We start from the raw sequence: 25,130 nt of genomic DNA, 5'->3' as shown, positions 1-25,130 counted from the left end.
CATCCAAGTTCATTTCCAAATTCCATGTTAACCAGTCTATTGAGCTACCGGCTTTCTTCCAGTAACCCAAAAGCTCTGCTGAGGTAAAACTCCACACACTAGATTTGAGGAGGGCGGTCCTCTACTACGTAGACCAGACTAGACCGCTAAGAAAAACAGATAAACTGTTTGTCCCCATAGCGCCAGGCATAGAAGGATATCGCATCTCTAACAATGCCATCTCTAGGTGGATAGTCGGATGTATCCAACTGTGCTATTCATTTTCAAATAAAACGCTGCCTTTTACGCCAAGGGCCCACTCCATAAGAGGTACTGGAGCCCCTCTGGCTTTCATTGCAAATTTACAAAGCCGCTACATGGAGCTCTATACATACTTTCACTCAGCACTACTGCATTGACACTCATTCCATGACATACACAAGTGGGACAAGCGGTTCTAAGACATTTATTCGCTCATGATCCTTCTCACATCCCACCTCCTTTTTCCACTTCTCGCTAATCTGTGCACAGCATGTGATCTAAGCAGATTCCACAAGCCTCAGAAGGGATACATTACTCACCGTAATTGTATTTCTGATGCTTGTATCTGCTTAGATTCACACCCACCCTTGCTCCCCTCTGAGAGAAGGCGCATGGATGCTTGAGCTTGTCTTATACGTATCTGCTTGGTTACAAATGTACTCGCGCTACACCTCATGCTACCTCATGTCAGAAAAATAACAATCTGAGGGACCTTGACGCGTGATGGATCATGGGTACAGTGGCCGTCACACTACAGATAGTATTACTGGCACGCCCTGTCGACGTCCCTTTTTGAGTTTCGAAAACAAGAACTGTAATACTCCGCAGCTTCCACTAGATGTCGGCCTATGCACAGCATGTGAATCTAAGCAGATGCAAGCATTAGAAATACGATAACAGGGAGTAATGTATCCCATATATATTAAATAAATGTAAAGGCTGTGAAGAATCCAAAATCATCAGAGGGGGAATGATGCGATGGCTTTAAGGACCATCTCGGGACTCTTCTGATTGGGGCTGTCAAGGAACTTAAAGAAGCCAGAATAAGGGAAGATCGAGAATTCGAAAAGGAAGGTCACAGGAGGATAGCTCAGGGGCAACACACTCGCCTTGGAAGCAAGACGACGTGGAGCAACAAAGGTTTGATCCCCGGATCCACGCTTAGAAACCTCTGGGTACTAAGCGTATTATAAAAAAACAATTATAAATAGGGAAACTGCTCAGAAGGAAAGGGAGTCCAATGCAATATCTAGACATATAGCGACTACAGGAGAAAAATTAAGACCACTGGTTAACAGATCCACGAAAAGTAGCCTGCTCAGAAACTGACGTTTTACGTATATGGGAACAAGGTGGGAAAGATATTGGCGAGACAGCTTTACGTTTAAGGAGCAGAGGTCCTTTATAAAGGGGCCAGAGGGTGCAGATAAGCAGGTGGTAGTGACAGAAGCGGGCAAATGTAGGGTGATGGCAGAGTTTTTTGAGGGCTTATACACAGAGGAACACGTGACATTAGGGAACAAGAGGACTACTTAGCATGGGGGAGTATGAAGTTGGGGGAGGAGCAGGTGGAATGTTTAGAGAGGCCCCAGTAATGAGGGGACAAGTGCACCAAGCGATTAGCGGACTGAAGCTCCATAAAAGCCTGGGGGCAGATGGTTCACAGCAACATTCTATAAAACATGTATTCACCAACTAAGTGTACACTTAGCAGAGCTTTCGAACGAATTAAGAGGCATTGGTTAACTGTCACTGTCTATGGAAATGGCACACATAACTCTGATCCTGAAACCGGGGGGAGAACACACAGTTAATCTCTTCCTACAGACCAATTGCGCTAATTTACATAGAAGCCAAGCTATATACAAGAGAATTAACCACTAGACTGGAGGCAGTGCTGCCGGCCCTTATTCCCCAGGACCAATTGGGGTTTATCCAAGGGAGGAGCACTACATATTATAGACAAATCTAATAAGGTTGGGCCTGCAAATCCCACAGTTCTGTTAACGCTCAAAGCTGAGAAGGCATTTGTCTGTGTAAATTGGGCCTTCATACTTAGTTTTATGCAAGATGGGGGTGGGACCACACCTTCTATGGGTGGTGCAGGCCAATTACCTTGCTCTGATGGCGAGGTTAAGGGGAAACTGGAGGCTAACCAGGCTGTTCCCTATAAAAAGAGGGATCAGATAAGGGTGTCCATATTGGGGGGGGGGGAGTGCCTCAATATAAATATTTCCAGACCACACAGTTGAGTTTTGGCGGAATGTGGCTGGGAGCTAACAAACTATGGGTCAAGATGGAACAAGCGATCGTAGGAATACATATGGAAGATACCCTGGTTGAGGGCGGAGGATAGACCGAGAAGCCTTAAGGAAAACTCAATGATGAAAGGCGTGTTAGAAATATGGGACAAGGTGAGTGGTAGGCATAGGGTGGCCCCGTGGCCCTCACCATGAACACCACTTTTCAGAAACCCAAGCTTCAGTCGGGAATGGAATATAAAAGGTTTAAGAGGTGGATAATGGGGGGGGGAGCATGAGATATTAGGGATATGTATAACCTAACACAACTTAAAACATTTCCTGACTGTTGTCAGGAATATGGGTTTCGGAAAGAGGATTTCTTTGTGTATCAGTAGATTAAAAATTGGGTGTCGACTGCTTCTGTGATGACGACGAGTGCAATTAGACTACTTACGGAGTGGGAACCGGTTGTAACTGCCAGTAAGTCCAACAGGGGTCTCATCTCGGCCATGTACAGGATATTACTGGGGAGGGGAAGCAAGGCCAGCTGGGAGTCGGGAGCGGATGCGAGCGAGACACGAATAGGCAATCTGGCAACACGAAGGGTCTTTGGGTCTTAAACGAGTGCAAAAAATCCAGAACTGCAATGTAAAATCTTTCACAAATGGCATTTCACACCAAGGATGTTGAATAAAATGTATGGAGGGATATCACCAATGTGTTAGTGAAACCGGGATGGAGGGTACGACCGTAAATGTGGGGATGCTCCAAGCTGCAACATTTCTGCCAGGAGGTAAAATTGAAGATGGATTGCAGGAGTTGGTGTAAATCTAGATATGGCATTACTGAATATTCCTGCAACAGAGGAAACCAGACCCGAGGGTGGAGGTGAGCATACTAAGGGCCTTCATGATGAAATGTGCCAAAAGATGTGTAGCGCAATTCTGGCTGAAACAAGGGGTCCCTTTACTGATACAAGGGTACTAAATCTTATCTGAGACCATCCGCATGGAGTAATTTACTGTAATTGTACATGATGATGTGAGGAGGTTTGTTTAAATATGGGCGCCCTTTCTAGATTGTGCAATCAAGGATGCGAAAAAAAAAACTCTACATTCAACAATGACAAACTATTAGGCATGTTACCAGAAGATGAGGATTATGCAGGAACAGAATGGGAAGCAGGATGTAGTCATTGGATAGACCTGGAGCGTGGGGGGAATTATATGCATTTGAATTGCTAAAGATGTATGGATTGATCATTGGTGTTAAAGTGCTAAAATATGAATAAAGAAGTTGAGAACACAACTGCCTTAAATGAAAAGAACAAATCTGAAGCACTTTTTTTCATTTTTTAGAAAGCTATAAGTAAATGAATTAATACTGATTTTCCCAAGTCTCTTTCTTAACTGTTTAAAATAGTGCTATTTTAATTTTAGACACTTGACCATCTCAACCTGAAAAAAAAGCAGGATGTAAACCAGATTGAGCAGTTTATGAAAGAAGAATTTACAAAAATGTATCTTGCCCTTCAAGCGAGGTAATCATGGTCAGCACATTTGTCAGCAGCGCTATATTCTTCTTTCCAGCTTGGAGTGATGAAAACTCATCTAATTGTTTTCTAGCTATGACTTTTCATGCACTTTTTCATAGGCTAGTGTGCAATCCATAAACCCTTTATTTGTTTCATCTGAAGTTGCTTTTTCCTGTTTGCTAACTTAATTAAACCCATTGCACTGTTTTCTCAGGTACAATTAATCTTTTTTGCATCTTTTCATGCATTGTGTAGAAATGTGTTCTGTTTACACCGCAAGCTCTTAATGTCAATTAACTTTATGCATGCAGTCTTCAATATAGAATGGAGTGAATGGAGGATAGCATAGGGGCAACGCGCTGGTCTTGGAAGCAAGACCACCCAGAGCAACAGGTTTGAATCCCGGATCCACGCTTAGAAACCGAGCTCTCAGGTACATTATTAGGCATGTTATAAAAAAAGATTAATCTTTATAGTATTTGTTTGTAGCAGATTTCTCTTACTACGTCAATTTAAAGCAAGCTTTAATCGCAAGCTCCTAACTCTTTTTGAACATGGTCCAGAAAAGATATCCCTTTGTGATAGTCTACTACCCAACTCTGGGGACATCTAGATGAGTAACCAAAGGGGCTGGGTTCTGCTTCGAGATGACTGATTGACCTGGAGGTACTTACTGGGTGGGGGGTGCCCCTGGTCACCCTCTCGTAGTCCCCGTTCATTGACAGGAAAAGTCACATCAGGCTATTTAGAGACACTGGACCTCATCAAGAGTTGGGCAGAGTAGGAAAATGCAGCGGTAACGCTATTACTGCTGCATTTACTTAAATATCGAGTTGTGCGGAAAGTGGGAGCTTTACCTTCGTTTTGCTGGAGGTCAAATTCCCCCCTTTCCTCCCGTTTTTCAGCACTAATCGCACCAAGAAACCCCCATTGGGACCAATGGACCCAGTGGGAATGGGGATTTACCTCCCCAACGCAACGTGGGATCCGGCGCAAAGTGTGCCGGACAGAGTTGCAGTAACACTAATAGTGTTGGGTGGTATCCCGGCGCAATTAGAACCGGTATACCGTCCAACTCATGATGATGCCCACTGTCTCTTTAAAAGAGCCAGCTCTCACACTTGAGGAACAGAAAGAAAATTAAGTCAAGGATATTTTCTTTCTCCTGTCCCCAAGCTCTTAGAGCACTCATGCAATAGATCAACTTTGCAGAGAGTGGAGTTCTGAGACCAAAACGAAAACTTGTCAAAGAATTAATCACAGCAGACACCAGTAGTAAAGACCTGCACAAGCATCCGATATGCACCGAATTTGCCTACTGCACTTGCCTAAGTGAACCTGGACAGTCCTCCGAGGCAAACAGATTTACTCCTAGGTCCCGTCCCCTTTCCTCCATACGTATGGGACATTCCTCTGTGCTGTGGGTAGGGACCGGAGCACTTTGTAAAATGCATAACATTTTTCAAAAATGTGTCCTTCCTCTCTTTTTACACGGGGTCCCGCACAAGGCCGTAACCCCGCCCTTCTTATCTCCGACCAGCGCATTGCCCATCAGTCCTTTTCTCCGCTCGATCGGGACTGGACGCACTTGCATCTTTGGAAGATTTTTTCCTTCCAGTGTCGTCCTTTCCTGCTCTGGCTTAGCAGTCGTGTGGCAGTCCGTCTATGCTGTTTCAGTTAGACTTTCCTGTTTGTTCTTCCTGTGAGCAACGCTTCAATAGGGCGGATCCCCATCCTTTTTGTTTAGAGTGTTTGGGTCCGGACCACCGGTGGGACTCGTGTTTTTACTGCGATTCCCTTTCGGTCTGGGCGCTTCAGCGTCGTTTAGAGAGGTGGGAGGAGGTGTTTCAGCACACTCCCCCTACGCACTTTCAAACTTTCATTGACGAGAAGAAGAATCGCCTGGTGAGGTCTTTACTTTTTAGGGCACCCCGACCGGGGGACCCCTTCCTGGGGTGTTCCTGGTCCGGGAGGACCATCAAAAGCTCTGTTACTAGGGCTTGCCCTGATGTGCCTTCCAGGCCTAAAAAGTGTACCTGAGTTTAATCAGAGGGCCTCCGTAAGGGGCCTTTTGACACTGGATTACAATCCGAGGTCCCTCCAGTGCGGGCTGTTTGTGGGCCCAGTTCTACTGAGGCGGCGGGTACCAGTGCTTGCTTCGAGGTCTCCTTGACTGGAGCTTCCCGTAAAGACACCGGGGTACGCCCTGAGGCCTCTGAGGTTTTCTGCACCGAACTAAAGTTCGAGGCCCTTCGTGAAGAAGTGTTAGGGAGAATTCTCTGTTAAGGCTAATTTCCCAAACCTAGTGAGTCCCCCAGCAGATTTGCTGGATTTTTGGGGTTTATTTTTTTCTCCTGCTAAGAGTGAGAATGTCCTTTTGACTGTGAATGTGTTTTATGGGCTATGGGGTCTTTTACTCCATAGGGCTTCATGTGTGTTTGGTATGTCTGTTACACAGCACCCTCAGTGCAGTAACACAGGGGTGTCATAGTGACCCCCAAACATAGACTCCATACCCTGGGACTGACTGTCTCGCAGGGCATGTTAAGTCACTATTGGCTTTAGTAGCCTCAAATTGTGAACAGAACCAGTACAAACCATCATATTGTGGAAGTACTGGTAGGTGTAATTCGATTGCCCCTGTGTCTGTTTTCCAAGGGGGCACTGTCGAGTTTCTGGCTGGGGGCAGTGGATATCACGCAAAATATTCCACCAGAATATTTCCTATGGGATTTTCCCATTCATTTTAAACGCACCACTTTTTGGTACAATGTTAAAGATTCCGCCGGGTTATTTATTTAATATTTATTCCCCGGTTGGGTCTTTTTGCCAGGACTGGGTTTTAAAATGGCGTTTGTGTTCGCCTCTGAAACTCTAACCCAAGTCGAGCCCTTTGTTCCACTTTTTGGTGGGCTTCTCCACAGAAGCCCTCCAAATGGTGCGACTCTGTCTGGGGTCTACAGGATGTGTGGGAGGGGGATTAGGCACCCTGGACTGAGTTGCCTCGGCAACTCAAGTCGCACTCTTGTGTGATTGGCCGAGTGCTGAACCGCCCGGCTCACCACTTAGCATGTTTGAGTGACAGCTAGGCTGATGAATGGGGGTTTTGCTGCATAAAAGCAGGGCTTTGGGGACTGGAACTTCAGAAGTCGCCACAGGACCTAAAGAATCCGAAGAGGGGAGAAGCTGAGCCATCTACGACGACACCACCAGTGGAGCCCTGCTGTACAAACTCACCACTTCCCCGACGACAGAGGAGATCTTCTTCCAGGAGAGTCTTCTTCCCTTTGAGCTGGTGGGACCAACCAGTTCTCCTTTTTCGCCTTCCTGGATCATCTCGTGGTCAAATCGCCTGTGCCAAGCACCTCAGCGGCCGGATAGCCACGCTTCACCACTACCGTGAATAAAAGGGTCGTACCTTTTAACCGGGAAACTCTGCGGCTGGTTTCTTCCCTGGCAGTGCAACAACCTCCAGCTTTCCTCCACGTCGAGATCTTCTCTTCCCCTGGACGAAGCCCCGACTTGCACCCGCTGCCAGGAACAATTGCCCCCGCTGGAGCTTTCTCACCATTTCAGGTACTGTGTCCCGCCTGGTCTCCCTTGCAACATATTGTCCAAGCTGTCCCGTAAATCCTTGACTCTCTATGCTGGGGTGACCTCGGACCTGCTAACTTTACCTTTCTGAACTGATCCAACCTCTTTTGACTTTCCTGCAAAAACTTTGAGTGCATTTCCACTGTGTGATCTTGAGCACATTCCGCCTTGCTCTCTCCAACAGTGGGCCTGGCCTCTGAACGTTTTGCTATACAGTAGACCCTGCCTTTCTTGACTTGCTGTGGTTTCTTAAAAGTGTTGGTACTGTGTGATTTTCCTATTCTGCCTTTTCTCTCCCTTTTTAAACAAATTATTGGAGTGCCATCTACAGTTACGCGCTCACCTCTGTTTTGCTAAATAAGTGGTGTCTTAACCTAGACTTGTCGAATAATTAACTAGGGAGGTGTATATATTTATAGTGACTGTGTTTGAACTTGCTTGTCATATTAGTGCCAGTGTATTTTTTACAAGTGTGTTTTTAAATAAAAAATTATATACTTTTATACCAAAGCTCTGGTCAGTGTTTGCTTGTGCTACTGTGTTTTTAGCCCTATTGTGTATACTTTGCATACTGCCTAACTCTTCTTGAGAGAAGTCTGACTGCTCAGCCACAGCTACCAGGTAAATCTGGGTGGTACAGACTGCTACCAATTGGGTTTACTGCTTACTCCTGTAGTCTTAAACTTTTTGCAGTGGTCCCTAAGGGAACTGCACAGGTTTCTGCCTAACAAGAGGCTTTTACTGGGCTCGGGTCCGAGGTCCCTCGTTTGGAGGCGAAGGCGACTGACAGTTCTGAGAGGCCTGTTAAGGTCTTGTCGGTAAGGTGTACTCCTCATCGTTCCCGCTCAAGCGGTGACGCCAGCTCTGTTGAGAGGGCACAGAGTGAGGTCTCTGACCGGAATTCCTCTGTTACTAGCGTTGCCGAGGTCCCTTCGTTGAAGGCTATTCTGGCTGATAGCATGTCTCAAAAACATTCTAGGCCATGCAGTACCGGCTCGGCCGAGGTTCCTTGCGTCAAGGCTACGATGAAGACCCTTGACCCATCTGTGGAGACCCCTGTCTCACTTTCACACGTCGCAGTTCTCCTCAGGTGCTGCCAAAATTGCGGCTACTCCCGCCAAGTCTACGGTGGCCATTTTGGATACCTCCCTTAAATCTACGCCATCGACGCTGGGTGTGGGGAGTGGCTTTTCAGTTGAACATAGTTTTCCTGGTTTGCATCCCTTTCGTCCAGTTTTTCACTGGAACGCTCGGTTGCCCCTACCGCACAACGTCTCGCTCCCTGCGGCATCTGCGCCCTTGATCTATGTTGATAACGGCGGAGAAGGGCCCTCTTGGCAACCCTCTCCCTTACGTCCATGGAGTTACTCCGCTCATGAGGCCTCCTCCAGTCACCCCTAAATCGTCGGCGAAGGACGCTTTTTTTCGGCAAATTTCAAAAGCTAATGCGCTCTGACCCCATGAAGGAGTTTTTTCGAGGCTTGTTTAAGGAGATATGCCCTCCTGCGCTGTCGGTCCCAGTTGTGGCACCTGTGATTCCACCAGCGCCGCCTCTACCGGCCGGCCTCCACCGGCCCTTCCTCTCTTGCCTCCATTGTCTCCAGTGGACACATTTCCAGCAGTGCCAGATGTTGCGCAGCTTGATCTGGATGTGTCGGACGACGCACAGGGGGATCAGGACAGCAAGGACCAGCCCTGCTCTGTTAGAGCTTTTCACGACCGGGTGCTGGACATGTGTCTTCTTGTATGTTCCAGTACCCGAGGCACCCGTTCTGCAGGAGGGGGTGCTTTCGGGGACGTTCACCTTGTCTCCTTTGGAGCACACCGGCTTGTTCTTTCTTGCAAAAGGACGTTTTAGCCAAGGTCCGTAAAGTCTGAAGAAACCACTCTCTGGACTGTTTAACAAAAAGATTGACACTCGTTATAGGCTCCATTCTTCGGAAGAAGTGGCTTTAGCGTCGTGTCTGCCCTCTTCCTCCACGGTGGTGTTGCTACATTACAAACCAGTCCTGCTTCATTGTCTTCTACAGCGGCAACGCAGGTTCTGGCCGAAGAGGATACGCTTCTTGACTCTTTGGGGAGGAAGATTTTCACTAATTCAGACTTGCAGTTACGTCAAGCTAACGCGGAACTGTTATTAGGGGGGGCGAATATGAAAATGTGGAAAGGTCTGTCCGAGTTTGGGGAATTCATTCCTGTTAATAAACTAGAGGATTTTAAAGCGGGATTGTCAGATGCCAGGGTCCTGGCGCAGGATATGCTGGAGGCCGCATGCATCATGTCGACACCTCGGCCCGGGGCCTTTATGCTTGGCGTGGACACCTCTCGTCAGGCTTGGCTGCACGCTACCACGTTCTCTAAAGAGGTGCAGGATAAAGTTCTGGACCTGCCTTTTGATGGCAAGGAGCTTTTTCACTCGACAGATGTTGAACTGACTAAGACTAAGGACAGCACCCAGACCGCCAAGTCCTTGTCTGTCTTGGTGAAACCGCCTTTCAGGGCACAGAGAACGTCTTCGCAGCCTCGGTCTTCCTCTGGTTTTAGGGGATTTCTGGATCGGACGTCCCATAGAGTCGATACTCCATTAGGAAATTCCCGCTGACGGCAACAACGGGGCAGGTTTTTCTCCCGTTCCTCAGCCTCCTCTTCAGGTGGCGCTGCCACCGATAAACCAACTAAATGAAGTTTCTATGCGCTCGCACGAGACCCTGGTGGGAGGGCGCATTGAGTCTCACTGGGAGGCGTGTGCCAGGCCATCACCGAGGAACGGTGGGTCTTGTCAGTCGCTCGGGAGGGCTTCCGCTTGCCCCTTCCCCCTACACCACCCTTCCAGCAGTCGGGCCGCCCTCCCTCAGAGCCGAGATACAGAAGTTGCTGAATCTCAGAGCGGTGGAACCTGCTCCACTAGGGAAGCAAGGGGAGGGCTTCTACACCCGGCTTTTTACGGTGCCCAAACCAAACCAGGCTGGCCTGCGCACCTTCCTAGACTTTTCCCAGTTCAATCTCTCTCTACCCCAAGAGAAATGCAAGATGATCACGCCCTGTCAGATAAAGTCCTCTTTACAGAAGGGCGATTGGCTCAGCTTGGTGGACCTTCAGGATGCTTATATGCATATTCTGATTTGGAGTCCTCATCGGAAATACCTATGTTTTTCCGTGGGGGAGGAGCATTTCCAGTTCCAAGTGCTCCCGTTTGGCCTCAGCTCGGCACTGCGTGTCTTTACGAAGATGTTAGTTATCGCAGCTCATCTCCGGCTTCAGGGTATCCATGTGTATCCGTATTTGGACGATTGGCTGCTGCGCAGTCCTTGTCCTCAATCAGCCTTGAGCAACCTTCAGTCTCTCCTCCAGCTCCTGTTCCATCTTGGGCTGTCTGTGAACTGGCGGAGATCCTCCATGACGGTCTCTCAGGAGGAGAGTTTCCTGGGTTAAATGATTCCTGTTCCATCTTTCATGAGAGCGGACCTTGTGTGTCCGCACAGACAATGTGGTGTCCATGTTTTATATCAACAAGCAAGGGGGTACCCAAGTCCTCTCCTCCTGTGGATCTTGCCATTCAGATATGGGAATGGGCAGTTCAGCATGGCATCTGGCTGGTGGCAGTGAACATCCCAGGTCAGCTGAATGTTACTGCGGATGCCCTCAACCGACGTACAATGGTCAGCTACGAGTGGGAACTGAACTCCTCTTGCAAATCTTCCATTGTTGCGGCACTCCAGAAGTGGACCTCTTCCCAATGGCGTCAAACAGGAAAATTCCCTTGTATGTCTCCAGGAACGAGCTGGGAGCCTCCTCTCTGGGGGATGTCCTCGAAATTCCCTGGCTCAACATGAGAGCCTATGCTTTCCCACCTCTGCCTCTGATTCATCGAACGCTCTGCAAGCTGAGGAGCACAGTGAACAGTTCTCTTCTCTTCTGCTCATAGCACTGTGGTGGCCGGTCAGTTTTTGGTTTTCAGAGCTTCAGCATCTGTCGGTGTGTGCAACGATCAGGCTTCCTTTCGTTCCCGACCTGCTTCACCAGAGAGATCGGCAGCTGTGGCACCCCTCCCCACAATCGTTCTGCTTGGCGGCATGCTGCCTGAGTTCAGATCTTTAGAGCACCTCAACTTGTCCGCTGATAACATGCGTATTATTCAGGTAGCCAGGAATCCCTCGACAAGATCTCAATACAGGAGCAAATGGCTTCGGTTCTGCCACTGGTGCTTAGCCAGACAACTGGACCCCAGGGGGCTACGATCGACACAGTGCTGTCCTTTGTCTCTCATCTAGCAGAGTGGGGCATCCATGTCTTGACATGCAGGACTTATCTTTCGGCTGTTGCCGCGTACCTATCCACGGATCAGTGCTCTTTTTCACTGGCAAACCCAGTGGTTAAAAGGCACTTTGCGGGTCTCATGCGTCTTTACCCTCCTGTTCGCAAACTGCATCCGATGTGGGATCTGAACGTGGTCCTTACGGCTTTGTGCCATAAGCCCTTTGAGCCAATGGCTACTGTAGACCTTAATCACCTTTCGTGGAAAGTGTCCTTCTTGGTCGCTCTGACTTCGGCAAGACGTTTGAGTGACCTCCAGGCCTTGTCGGTGGAGCATCCCTTTTTGGTTTTTCACAAGGATAAGGTTGTCCTGAGGACAAATCCTTCTTTCCTTGCAAAGGTGGTCTCTGATTTTCATCTGAATCAGACAATCTCCTTGCCTGTCTTCTTTCAAAACCCAGCCTCAGAGGCTGAGAAGGTTTTTGCATTGCCTGGACGTTAGAAGAGCTCTTAAATTCTATCTGGACAGAACATCTGAATTTAGGAGTTCTTCTCAACTCTTGGTGGCCTTCGGTAATCTGCAGGGTAAACAGGCCTCCAAAGAAACTATTTCCAGATGGATCGCTGCCTGCATTATGGAGTCTTGCGCTGTTCAAGGTCTTCAACCTCCAAAAGGGGTTCATGCACATCTGGTACGGGTTAAGGCAGCTGCTGTTGTCTTTCAAAAGTATGTCCCCTGGGTGACCATCGCAAAAGCGGCTAACTGGTCCTCTCCATCGGCCTTTTGTAAACACTACTGTTTGGATCTGAGCTCCAGGTCTGATGCTCAGTTTGGCCAGGCTGTGCTTAAAAACCTTTTTCAGTAAGGAGTTTTCCATCCACCCGTAATTCCTGTGAGTGCTAGGGAATCTCCCATAAGTATGGAGGAAAGGGGGCGGGACGTAGGAGTATAATAAGGTTACTCACCATAGTGACCACCTTACTCCTAGTCCATAGTCCCCTTTCCTCCATACGCCTGCCCGCCGTCCCCTCTAATAAGGTTCCTCTGTTATTGCTTAAAGGTGATAGAAAAGGACTGATGGGCGTTGCGCTGGGCGGAACTAAGGAGGGTGGTGTTACGGCCGCATGTGGTACCCCGCGTAAAAAGGGAGGAAGGACACATTTTTGAAAAATGTTATGCTTTTTACAAAGGGCTCCGGTCCCCTCCCACCGGATGCAGGAATGTCCCATAAGTATGGAGGAATGGGGACTATGGACTAGGAGTAAGGTGGTCACTACGGTGAGGAACCTTATTTTTTTACATCATTTGCACAGTAAGCCCATTTGGACATCAGCTCCCCACTGAATGTTTCTACGATGCTCGCACAGCTGGATCGATCAGGCATCAAAGTCAAATAGACATTTTCTGCGGCTCTCTCAGAGTGAGCCTGTGCAGACATCAGACACACAATATGCTTTTGCCATCATTCGCTTAGTGAATCTTCTTAACTCATTGACACTGTGATCCTTCCCTGCAGCGTGGAGCTAGAGAATGGCTTGAGGAAACTGCAGCAATTCAAGCATGGTTTTCCTTTGCTCACCTTCATGTGATGCTTCCATGGAGCATGAACAGTCAATCCTTGAAGTTGGCAGGAGGGGAGAGCACTGTGAACTGTCTTCACTGCTCGCGGTATCACATGGATGCAGAGGCTGAATTAACAATATTAGTCAATAACCCTTGCCCATGGTCTGACCATAATGTCATTTTATTCTCTATCGCCGTAATAACCAAACCCGATGGACCGCCCCAACTTAGCTCAGCAACACCGTCAAGAAACCATCCGAACATCAATCCTGACAGCATGCTCACTTTGCTACTACCGATAACTAACCTTCTGCTCTTAAATCCAACCCTCCCCCCATTGTGACCATCTCCAACCAAACCATCCTAGCCACCATCAATGAAGTTGCTCCTCTGGGCCACCGCAAAGTGAAACCTATATCTCACGCAAACTCTTGATTCACTGAGCTTAAAAACCGTGCGCTCTGCGAAAAGAACAGTTGAGTGCGTGTGGAAAAATCACCTTCCGACGCAAACAGTCACATTTCAATACCTTAGCTACGGAATACAAGGAAGCCACTATCAAAGCAAAGGGCAACTCGTACAACCAGAGAATTGAAAATGCTCAGTCAGGCAGTAGGGAGCGCTTCGCGGGAGCTTGAATCACCCGCACCAATGCATGACCACTGTATCAAGGATCCTCCATGGTGCACAAACATCCAAAATGCCCTTTCTGACAAAATCACCCTTCTCCAAAACAAAATGAAAACTAAAAAAGCTAAACTCACCCGAGACACCCTACCACCCAACACACCCACTGTCATCTACAGCCCTTAAATTTGAATTCACCCGTGTCCACCACTGAAACCATAAAAAGCATTAAGGGATTAAAGCCCTCAAGATGCTATGGTGACATCTGCCCTGCCACCCTCATTAAAGACTTTGTCAATGAGCTTGCACGCTTCATCACAATTTTTATCAATAATTTCTTTGCCTCTAGTAAAGTCCCAGATAACCTGATGGTACTCCCATTGCTTAAAAAATCTACTCTGGACCCTAATATCCCCACTAACTACCAGCATATCACCACGGTTCCCTTCTTCCTGAAAATACTTGACAGAGTAGCCTACTTACAGATACAAAAATATACTAGAATCCAACAATCTCCTAGGCCTCTGGCAGTCAGGCTTCCGCCCTGACCACGGAACTGAAACAGATCTTTTAGACCTCAAAATCCAAATGGACCAAATAAAATACAAAGGGGACTTAGGTTGAGTAGAAGGAGAATCGCTATCTGCAGTGTTTGACCTAGTTAACCATAATATATTATGTCAACAGCTTGCCCTAGCTGCTCACTTCTCGACCAAGGCTAAAGAGTGGATTGAATCATTCCTCTCTAACCGTGCGATGAATTTCCTCCACCTCTGCAGCAGCCGTACCGGTCCCAGTTTCCTGCGGCATGCCCCAAGGTTCACGTGTTTCGACAACTCTGTATAACGTGTTTAGCAAGCCACTATTTGACCTCCTAGACCAACTGGGTGTCACGTATACTAACTACGCGGATGTCACCCACACATACTCTTACCAATCACCGGAATTTGTGACACTGATTCCAACCTACTGAATAAAATCTATCTCACCATTCAAGCCTGGATGGTGCAACATGAGCTCTGTTTCAACGATGATAAAACTGAGCTACTCATCAGCAGTCAATCTAAACTGAATAATCTACCCCAACCCTATAACTCTTTCAACATTGACGGCAAGATCATCACTGTAGCAAAGGAGGTAAAAACCTTAGGTGTATACATTGACTCTTCTCTTTCCCTAACCAGGCAAGTTAACGCCATGGCCTCCTCAGTAGCCTACACTTCCAAATTGTTCAGAGCTAGCAGACCCTTCTTATCCACAGACAATTACATCACCCTTGCCAGAGCACTTATTCTATCAAGGATCGGTTACTGTAACTCCCTCTTTGCAGGATCCAATGCACGAAACATTTACATATTACAAATGGTTCCAAACCATGCTATCGGAGTAGCCCTCAACATCCCCAAAAATGAACACATCTGCTGAGCCAGACGTAACATCCATTGACCTCTGGTCCGAGATCGGATCAAATTCAAAACCCTATCACTAATGCACAAATGCCTCTCCAATAGCGCCCTGGCATACCTTGCAAGTCAAATATCGAAAACCCAGTCTATCAGACTCGCCCGCTCAACCTACGCTGGCCACGTCGGCAACCCCAGGTTCAGGTGACAAAAAGCGAGCAGCTCTAGCTTCCCGGTGATTGCGGCCAAACATTGGAATTCCATGCCCCTGGCCTTGAGGACAGACCCATCACTATGGTCCTTCCGCAGAGGCCTTAAAACTTTGGCTTTTCGCCCAAGATCACAACTAACATAAGGCTGGTTGTATTGCAAGTAGCTAACAGCTGTTACTTATGTAATCCTGTCTGTATTCTCTGCAATCTATTACTTAGGCAACCGATTCATGTTATGTCTAACTTATTACCGCTGCATGTGGCCTGTAACCAACGTAGGCTACCGCTGGAATCTGTTACCCTTTGACCTAATTATGTTTTACTGTAACCTCCAAGCAACCACTGTAACCAACGTCTTAAGCAAAAAGCGCCTAGATGCCTCTGGGTTATGCGCGCTATATAAATGACAAAATAAATAAACATCCAAGATGGGGGATCAGTCTTTTGAAGGCTTCGTCCAGCCCGAAAACCCCAAATGAACCACATATTAATCAATTATAAATAGTACAATCACAGGCCCTCACAGGAAGCACAGCCCAAGGGTAGGGAGGTATTACAGAGCCACGTAAATCCAAACTTCCAATCTGGCAAGGTGTGATTGTATAGTATTTATTTGTATTTATTAAATTTTATATAGCGCTTTAAGCCAAAGCGCTTTACATAAAACATGAATACATTAGAAGCAATAGAATACAAGTCATGAGTCAAATAACCAAGAACAGTATGCAGAGCAATTTGCCGAGATAATTTGATTAAAAACCTGGGTAGGGGAGAAGCAGGGGAGGATGAGGTAGAGAGATGTCAGGAGGGAGATTGAAGGTGTGATTTTAAAGAGGAGCGGAAAGAAGAGTATGAAGAGGTAAAGAGTTCCAGTGTAGTGGGGCGAGGAGCTGGAAGGATCGAAAGCAGGAAGGGGCACAAGGTGCAGGTGGGATTGTGAGTAGGAAGTAGTCGGCAGAACGGAAGGGGCGAGAGAGAGAGTAGATAGAGAGGAGGGATGAAAGGTAGGGAGGGGTGAGATCATGAAGAGATTTAAAGACGAGACAGAGGAAGTTGAATTTGAGTTCAGAGTGAAAGGAAAGCCAACCAAGTTAGGAAAGAGAAGAGAAGAGGAGATGGAGTCGTGAGGAGAGAGGGAGCAGAGCGTGTCGATTGCAGAATGGTAGAGGGATTTGAGGGGTGCAAAATGAGAGGCAGGGACACCAAAGAGGAGAGCTCAACAGTAGGAGACGAGCAAAGATCAGGGAAGAAATCAAGAGTTTGGTGGCGCGGAAGGTGAGGGAGGATCGGATTTTGCGAATATTGTGGAGATGTTAGCGACAAGCACGGGAGGTGAGAGAGATATGGTGAGTAAAGGAGAGGTTGGAGTCGAAGTGGAGGCTGAGATTGCGGACAGAGGCAGAGATGGGGAGATGAGCAGGGGGAAAGAGGATGGAGGGGGGAGAAAGGAGGAAGTGTGTTGGTTGGAAGGAATAAAACTTCAGTTTTGTCAATGTTTAGGGTGAGAAAGTGGGAGGACATCCAGGTTTTGATAGCAGTAAGACAGGAAGAGAGTTTGAGGTGGATGTCAGGAGTGGAAGAGAAGGAAAGGAAGAGCTGAGTGTCATCAGTTTAGAAGTGGTGAGAGTGTCATGATGCCCGCTCCCGGGGAGCCGGTTCAAGCCCTGCGTCCCTGAAAGCGGACATCCAGTCCCCAAGGAAGGACCCAGCAACCCCATATAGGGGCCCTTTGGACAGTGTCCTGGCGCCTATGGCGCCAGGCTCATAAAAGACATCAGTCCTGGCGCCATAGGCACCAGGCTCATTATGGAAGTGCTTGGGTGCACTTACCTGATGCAGACCATGCTGCAGGATCCCGGCCTCCTTGAGGCCTGAAAGGAACTACTTTACCTGTGGGACTAATTTACCATCCGGGCGTGGTCGGGGAAGGATACATACCTGATTGGAGGAAGGATACATACCTGGAACTTCTTCCAAGGCTATTTAAACCCCACCCGAACAACCACACGTGCTTCGCGTTGTTCTGCATCTAGCAGCTGGACGCTCACCGTGTCTGCTCCTGCATCCTGACTTCTGCCACGCCTGCCAGCATCCTGGATCACCTGCAAAGGAAGAGAAGAAGAGAACAGAAGAAGGAAAAGTCCTTAGCTGCTAAATCCGCATCCCGGAGACATCTCGCCGACAATCCTGAAAAGGAAGACTTTTATTTAAAAGCTCATCGCGTCGATCGCTGCAGCGCCTCATTCCACTCACCTTTACAGGGCGCCTCCATGTTCAGCAGCGATCATCCGGATTCGCAGTCACGCCCCAGCGGCTAGGGAGAAAAAGACCAGAACAAAAGGTGAGGGAGAGAAGGGAATAAGGAAAGCTAAATCTCCATGTTAAGACTTACCTGTTGATTCATTCCCTCTTCATTTCGGGTCCGCGCCGCATCCTGGCATTTTCGGACCCCGGCCCCTAAGGGGAAAAAGAGACATCAGCGTTAATGAGCGAATGAAAAGACATTACCAAAAAACGCTAATTAAAGACTTACCTGATTTCTACAAGGATTTCACCTCTCATCTCGGGTCGGTGCCTGTTCCCCGGCATTCTGTACCCCGGCCCCTATGGGGAAAAAGACACTAGCATTAGTACATTAATGCATGGACACAAGGGGAACCTCTTATCAAAAAACTTACCTGGAAGCCAAGCAAGTTTGGTTCTCACCAATCCGAAAATCCAGTGAAGTAACTGGATACCAACGCGCCCCTGCATCAGAAGCAGGATGGAGAGCTCGTCCTTCCAGACCCTAAGGTGAGACGCTACGAGGAATCACAAAAGGGTTTCGAGGAGGGTGAGAGGGGAAAGTGGGAGGCTGATTGCATTACCCCGCAGACAGTTAATCCCCTATTTTCGCCTACAGAAGGATACTTCTGCGAGCCAGACAAGCCAGATTTGGGGGCCCGGTCCAGTCCGTCTTCCGAAACCTGCGCATCACCTTAGAAGTGGTCACAGCAGCGCGAACCAGTCCAGCGCCTCCGTGGGAGTCAGGTGAGCGTTACAGAGAGATGCCGAAGGGGGGACTAGAAAGGAGGTGTAAAGTGAGAAGAGGAAAGGGCCAAGCATAGAACCTTGGGGAACACCAAAGTCGAGGGAGTGGATTGGGGAGGAGCAGCCGCCCCAGGAGACGGCAAAGGTGCAATTGGAAAGTTAGGAAAACCAGTTGAGGACTGAGCCTTGTAAGACCAAAGGAGGAAAGAGTGTTGAGGAGTAAGGGGTGGTCAACGGTGTCAAAGGCGGCACAGAGGTCAAGGAGAATGAGAACGGAGGATCGTTTGGAGTAGCGAGCAGTGAGGTGGGAGTTAAGAAAGGAGGTGAGAGCAGTTTCGGTGGAATGTTTGGAGTGAAATCCAGATTGAGTAGGGAGAGGAGAGGGAGGTTGGCTACAAATGTTGAGAGTTGGGAGTAGACTAGGTATTCAAAGAGCTGAGAGAGAAATGGTAAACGAGAGATGGGACGGAAGTTAGAAGCCAGGAGGGGGTTAGCTGAGGGTTTTTTCAAGATGGGGTTGATAGCATGTTTGAAGGCTGATGGAAAGATAGCACTAGTGAGACCGATGTTGAGGAAAGCGGTGAGGTAAGGTATGAGAAGAGGGGAGATTTTGGGAATGAGAGGGGTGGGTAGAGGATCAGAGGGGGCTAGTTTTGGACAGGAGGAGGGAAACCGAGTGAGAGACGGGTGAAATTAGACATGCAGGAGGATGGGGTGGTGTGAGATGGTAATGGGGCAGAATAAGAGGGGAGCGTAGGATGTAGGAGGGCGTAAGGTGAGTATCTTAAAGGAGAAGATATCGGCAAGGTCAGAGGGTGAAAGAGGAGAGGCGGTAGAGTGGTCAGGGGTGGCAGGGGAGAGAAGACGAGTTAGAGTTTGGAAGATACATTGGGGGTGAGAAGACTGAGTGGAGAAGGTTAGAGAAGTAGGAACGTTTGGCTGAGCTGAGGCAGGAGTCATAAAGGGAGTGGTCAGAGAAGTAGGAGGCTTGGTTGGCTGGTGAGCGGTAATTAAGCCAGCATCTTTCAAGGCGCATTGACAGAAGGTGAGGGGAAAGCCAGGGCTGGGCGGGTTTGCAGGAAGGGCGGAAGGGGGAGAGAGGGTATAGTTGGTCAAGACTGGAGCAGAGGGAGGAGGATAGAGTGGATAAAGCTTCATTTGCTGAGAGGGAAGAGAAGTGGGTGAGAGGGGGGAGGGAGGAGGTGCAGGTATCATAGAAGAGAGAGGGGTTAAAGTTACACAGGTCCCGACGAGAGAAAGATGAAGGAAGAGGGGGGTGGGAGCGGAGAGACAGGGGGAGTAGAGCGTGGTCCGATATATAGTTGGGGAGGGTGCAGACGGAGGAAGGGGAGAAGGAAGAGACGAAGAGCAGATCAAGAGTGGAGCCAGAAGAGTGTGTAGGTGAAGTAGGGAGCAGGGTAAGAAGATGGGAGTAGAGTATAGATAAAAGGGGGGAGGTTTGGTGGGAGGTGGAGCGATGGCGGTTAAAGTCACCAGTACGTTTAGGGGGGTGGGGGAGATGAGGGAGAGGAGGTGGTCAATGTCGTCATAGGAGGCAAGGGGGCCAGTTGGGCGGTAAATAATTAGAAAGGATATAGCGTGGGGGTGGTGAAAGTTTTGTACAAGTATTCAAAAGAGGGGAAGACAGGAAGAGGAATTGGACAGGGGGTAGACAGGCATTTGGGGTGAAAGAGAAGACCTCCTCGGCCAGAAGAGCGGGAGACATGAGTAAAGGAGTAGGAAGTGAGAGAAGCAGGTACTGTAGTGTTGAAAGCGGGGATCCAGGTTTCTTTGATACATCGGAAATGTAGATTTAGCCATAGAAACGGTCCAGAGCAGCGGCAGTCTTGTTACAAAGAGATCTAGCATTCCATAGGGCGATGTTGATGATGCTGGAGGGTTCAACGATGGGGTGATAGATGAGATTGGGTCGAGCAGGGGTGGATAGGGAAGGGAAGTGTGGAGATGGTCCTAATGATGAGGCAGAGGGTTTTGAGGAGGGGCCAGGAGGTGGAACGGGGAGAGGGATGGGAAAGCAGAGGGTGAGAAAGTAGAGAGAAGTGGTACTTAAGGACCGTGCATGCCTGAAGGCGCATAAGAGCAGGTGGAAGCGTAGTAGAAGAGCAGGAGTTTGGTGCTGGGTTGGCAGGGAGGAAGCTTGGGCTGTAGAGGGAAGCAAGGTTGCACTAGCAGTATGGACACTGGAATACGTATTAAGGGAAAGTGCGCGGAGGGGGGAGAAGGGAGTGTGGGAGAGTAGGGGATTAGTGCCTAGTGGGACCAGGCAGGAGGGGCAGGAAAGTTACAGGTACCTTCCTACTACATGGGAATAGGTGTAGAGGACGCAACGCAGTAGGACAATGAGCGTAGGCTGATTTCCAAAGCTTCAGAGCCTTTGATGGCAACAGTGGGATGGAGCTGGCAGGAAGGGGCAGGTGGGAAGGCAGAAAGATAAGGTCTTAAGGGTTTCCTAATTGCGATTCTGATGAAATTACTGGGGTAATATGGGCACAGTGTTCCCAGTTGGTGACTTCCCTTCAGATTTCAACCGTCTCCAAATTGCTCTTCGTGTTCTACATGTGCTTTCGGAGGCAGGCCCAATATGTCATCTGTGGGCCCGAAGAAATCGCTGTTTAGACCGTGTGCGACCTGCGGCTTAACGAATGTCTACGATGGGGATGGGCATGCGGATTGCCTTTATTGCCTATATCCCAATAAATCTGCTGACAACTGTGAGGTTTGTCAAGGCTTCTTGCAGAAGATGCTGAAGGACCGCAATGGGCGGTTGATTTACTGGCTAAATGACGGGACTTGCCGGGTTCGGAGGTTGGTTTGGCCCACGGGGGCAGGTCCTCTACTATGGCGGAGAAGGTGTCGTTATCGCTTCCGAGGGCGCAGTCGGCAGAACCCCCCTCTAAGAAGCAGCACATGGCAGAGCCTGCGTCAGAGGTGGGGCACAGCGGGGAGTTGTCTGGCACTAGGTCGGTGCTTCAGAGTAGAGGGTCGGGTCCCTCTCAGAACAAGGCTCCCAGGGTTGAAAAGACGAAGTCCGTGAGTTCCAGGCCAGAGAAGTCGGCGACGCTGTTGCACAAGTCCTTGGTGGCTGATGAGGAGAAGGCAAAGTCTTGCGCGTCGTCCTCGTCGACGAAGCACTCGTCGAAAGACCGGCACCGTTCCTCTTCAGGTCATGAGTCTTCCAAACATCGTTCCAGCTCCACGTCCAAACGGTCTACTTTGCCAGAGACGGCGAGGCCGTTTGACGGCCTTGGTTCCGTCGACTAGGGGTTCGTCTACGGAAGTCCATTCGTCGACCGTGGTGACGACTGCTCAGTCATCGACCGTGCTGGATTACTCCTTGATGTTCACGGGGCAGGTGCTCCGTTGACTTCAGAGGTGTCGTGGCAGTCGGTGTCCAGCCTTGGGCCGTTGATCCCATTGGAGATATTGCAGCAAGACCCCACGATGTACGACTTGGACTCGAGTCCGGAACAGGAAAGTTAGCCGTTGTTCAATCCGTCAGCATTGGATCTGCAGCCGGCAGGGCTGTCCACTTTGACAGGCCTGAGTGCTGTCCCGCCGCAGTACCCATTGGTGAATCAGCACTTGATGCTGTCCATGCTGCAGTCGCCGTTGGGGCAGTTGGATGCACAGCTCCCAGTCCCGTTGAGCCTGGTGGGTCCAGTGGAGAAGGAGGTGCGGGTTGTGCCCCGACAAGATGAAGGTGTGGGTGACCCTCACCTGGGCCTCCCGTGTATGTCGCCTACGGTTAGGCCGCCGGTGCGGTCTCCTGTTGGTTTCGCCCCTGCCCGGACACATCCAGATGAAGGGGAGCTGTTGGATTCATGTCCTGATAGTGTTCCACGTGACAATCTGTCGATACCTGAGATACCGATCAAGAGGTGGATCCCCCGATCAGCCCGGCTCAGCCCTCTCCACCGGATGATGTCGGCACTTTTAATGCGATGATGGGCAAAGATTGTCACGAGTTTGGTCTTACCCCGGAAGAGGAGCGAAAAGACTGTTCAACCACATGGGGACGAGGCGGAAGGCGGTCTTCTCTGTCCCCATTTTGGACCACTTGTGGCAAGAGGGGCTGTGCACGATGCGCCATCTGTTCTCGGAGCATGCGGTCAAGTGCCGCTTTGAAAAGAAATTTAAAACGCCAGTCTTCACCCAAATGCCTCACAACCCACACCAGCGTCGGTGGTATCTGCAGCGGCTGGCCGTAAGACTCGTAGTCAGCACAAGTGTGCGACGCAACCGGACAATGAGGCCCGGAAGCAGGATGTGTTCGGCAAGAAGGTGCTTACAGTGGGGTCAATGACGGTCAAGGCGGGCAACTCTTTCGCCATTATGGCTCGATATGACAGCGAGATGTGGCACTGGCTGACTCCACTCTTGGATCATCTGCATGCTCTGCATGAGCAACAAAGGAAGGAGGAAATTCTGCTGGTTCTAGAGGGGGAGGAACCCTCCAACCACAGCATTAACATTGCAGTGGACCTGGCAGAGTCGGGGTTCAAGCAGATCAACAATGGTTTGGTTCTTAGTCGGCATGCCTGGTTGGGCTGTACTGACTTCAGGCCTGAGGTGCAGCACAAAGTGGTAGATATGCCATGTGAAGGGGAGCAGTTGTTTGGTGCTAAGATTGACAAGGCGTTGCAGGGGATGAAGGAAGACTCAGATACTGCGAGGTCACTGGGCACGATGCAGAGTGGACACTCTTTTTGCCCCTTTCGTGCATTTTGTTGCGTCTCGGGAATGCCTGATTTTCAGGTTCCTGCGACAGGGGCTACGATTGGCCCAGTTATACCTTCCAAGGGTTCTGCCGTTCTTTCCAGTCCACTCAAAGGGCCAATGACTTACAAGCGCAGCAGAAGAGGGGTCCGGCGGCCTCGGCTAGTAAATGCAGGCAATCCAAGCCTCAGCAATGACTGCCATATAGGCAGTCAACTAGGGGGCAGGGTGGCGCACCATATTGACGAGTGGCAGTCTATCACAACGGACAGATGGGTACTGGATGCAGTAAGTTATGGCCACTCGTTGGCGTTTCGGCGCCTGCTAATCCCTATTCCACCAGTGAAGGTGTTGCTGCCGCATCTGTCGATCTCGCAGTAGGAGGTGCGTCTGATGTTGGAAAAAGGGGCGATCGAACCGGTCCCGTTGTCAGGACGGGGGGTGTACTCCTGGTATTTTATAATTAAAAAAAAACCTAATTCAAAGTGGCGGCCTATTCTGGATCTTCGGCCGAAACAAGAATCTGCAGCGCCTGAAGTTCAAGATGTTGACGTTACAGGATGTCATACGCTCGGTCCAGCCAGGAGAATTCTTGGTGTCATTGGACCTCGAAGACGCCTACTTCCACGTCCTGATGCTTCCCAAACATCGCAAGTTCCTACAGTTCGTGGTCAGCAATGATCATTACCAGTTCCGGGTTCTCCTGTTTAAACTCAAGTCGTCTCCCAGGACCTTCACCATGTGCCTGGCTGCGGTGGTGGCCTTCCTCCGCAGGGAAGGGCATCCTGTTTACTCGTACCTGGATGATTGGTTGGTCAGGGGTGCGTCTCCTCATAGGGTCGTTGGAGTATCTCCAGGCAGAAATATTCCTGTTAAAGCGGCTGGGCTTTGCAGTCAACTTTGCAAAATCTTGCCTGACGCCATCCAGGGACGTGGTTTTCCTAGGGGCCGAGTTTCACACGCAGCTCAATCTGGTGAAGCGGTCGGTTGACAGGATACAGAAGCTGATCTCCAGGGCCGCCTCGTGGTGGCCAGGAACGTCGGTCACGGTACGAGGGTACATGTCTCTTGTAGGTTCCATGGCGTCCTGCATCCATCTCGTCCCAAATTGTCTGTTTATGAGGCCAGTGCAGGGGTTTCTCGCCTCCAGGTGGTCGCAGACCCTCGGGTCCTGGTCCGACAAGGTCGTTGTCTCCCAGTCTTTGGCTAAGGCCTGCGGTGGTGGACTCGCTTCGACAATATTGTGAAGGGCATGCCCCTGGTGGAGCCGGACTTTCGATACACGATCATGACGGACGCATCCCACGAGGGTTGGGGTGCGCACCTCGACCAGTTTCAAGTTCAGGGCGTGTGGACTCTCGAGGAGGCGTCCTTACACATCAACATTCTGGAATTGAAGGCAGTGCACTGGGCTCTGAAGTCTTTTCTGCCTCTCATTCAGGGTACAGTGGTCTGCATTCTGACAGACAACTCCACAATGTTTTACCTGCGCAAGCAGGGCGGCACGCACTCGCGGCTCCTGTCCAAAAACCAGAAACTTGATGGTTTCTTCCGTATTAAGTTTTTATTTGTTACGCTCTTTTTTAATATACTGCTTCTAATATTGAATCCTGCTCGCACTTTAGGTGCATTCTAGTATCCCCTTCTAATTGGAACAAGCACTGGCATTTATTCCAACGCTGTTGTTTTAAAGTTCAAGCTCATCGTGAGCTTTGTATGCCTTGTTAGCTACTTGAACTACAATTCCCAGCTACTTTTGTAGTTCCTGGCAACTTAATATTCCCGAACCCGGCGCGAGCGCGCCTGCGTGCACGGGTCAAGCCAGTTAGCGTCAGTCCGCGTCTGGCTGCGTTGCCACATCCACTGTACCCTGAAAACTACGGTGAATTATGGGACTCCAGGAGGCCCTTG

General features: G+C 49.4%; 1 protein-coding gene across 1 annotated transcript in view; it reads left to right on the top strand.

Annotated features, from left to right (window-relative positions):
* Positions 1-25,130, top strand: part of RNF17 (ring finger protein 17) — a 3,777,565-nt gene that overhangs the window by 564,586 nt on the left and 3,187,849 nt on the right. The window contains exon 9 of the mRNA XM_069639339.1: positions 3,704-3,804. Coding sequence (XP_069495440.1) covers positions 3,704-3,804 — 101 coding nt within the window. The remainder of the gene's footprint in view (positions 1-3,703; positions 3,805-25,130) is intronic.

The sequence above is a fragment of the Ambystoma mexicanum genome, chromosome 7q (assembly GCF_040938575.1).
Source record: "Ambystoma mexicanum isolate Mex_15411 chromosome 7q, UKY_AmexF1_1, whole genome shotgun sequence".
NCBI lineage: Eukaryota > Metazoa > Chordata > Amphibia > Caudata > Ambystomatidae > Ambystoma > Ambystoma mexicanum.
The sequence above is the reverse complement of the archived record's forward strand: the minus strand, read 5'-3'. Positions and strand labels throughout refer to the sequence as shown.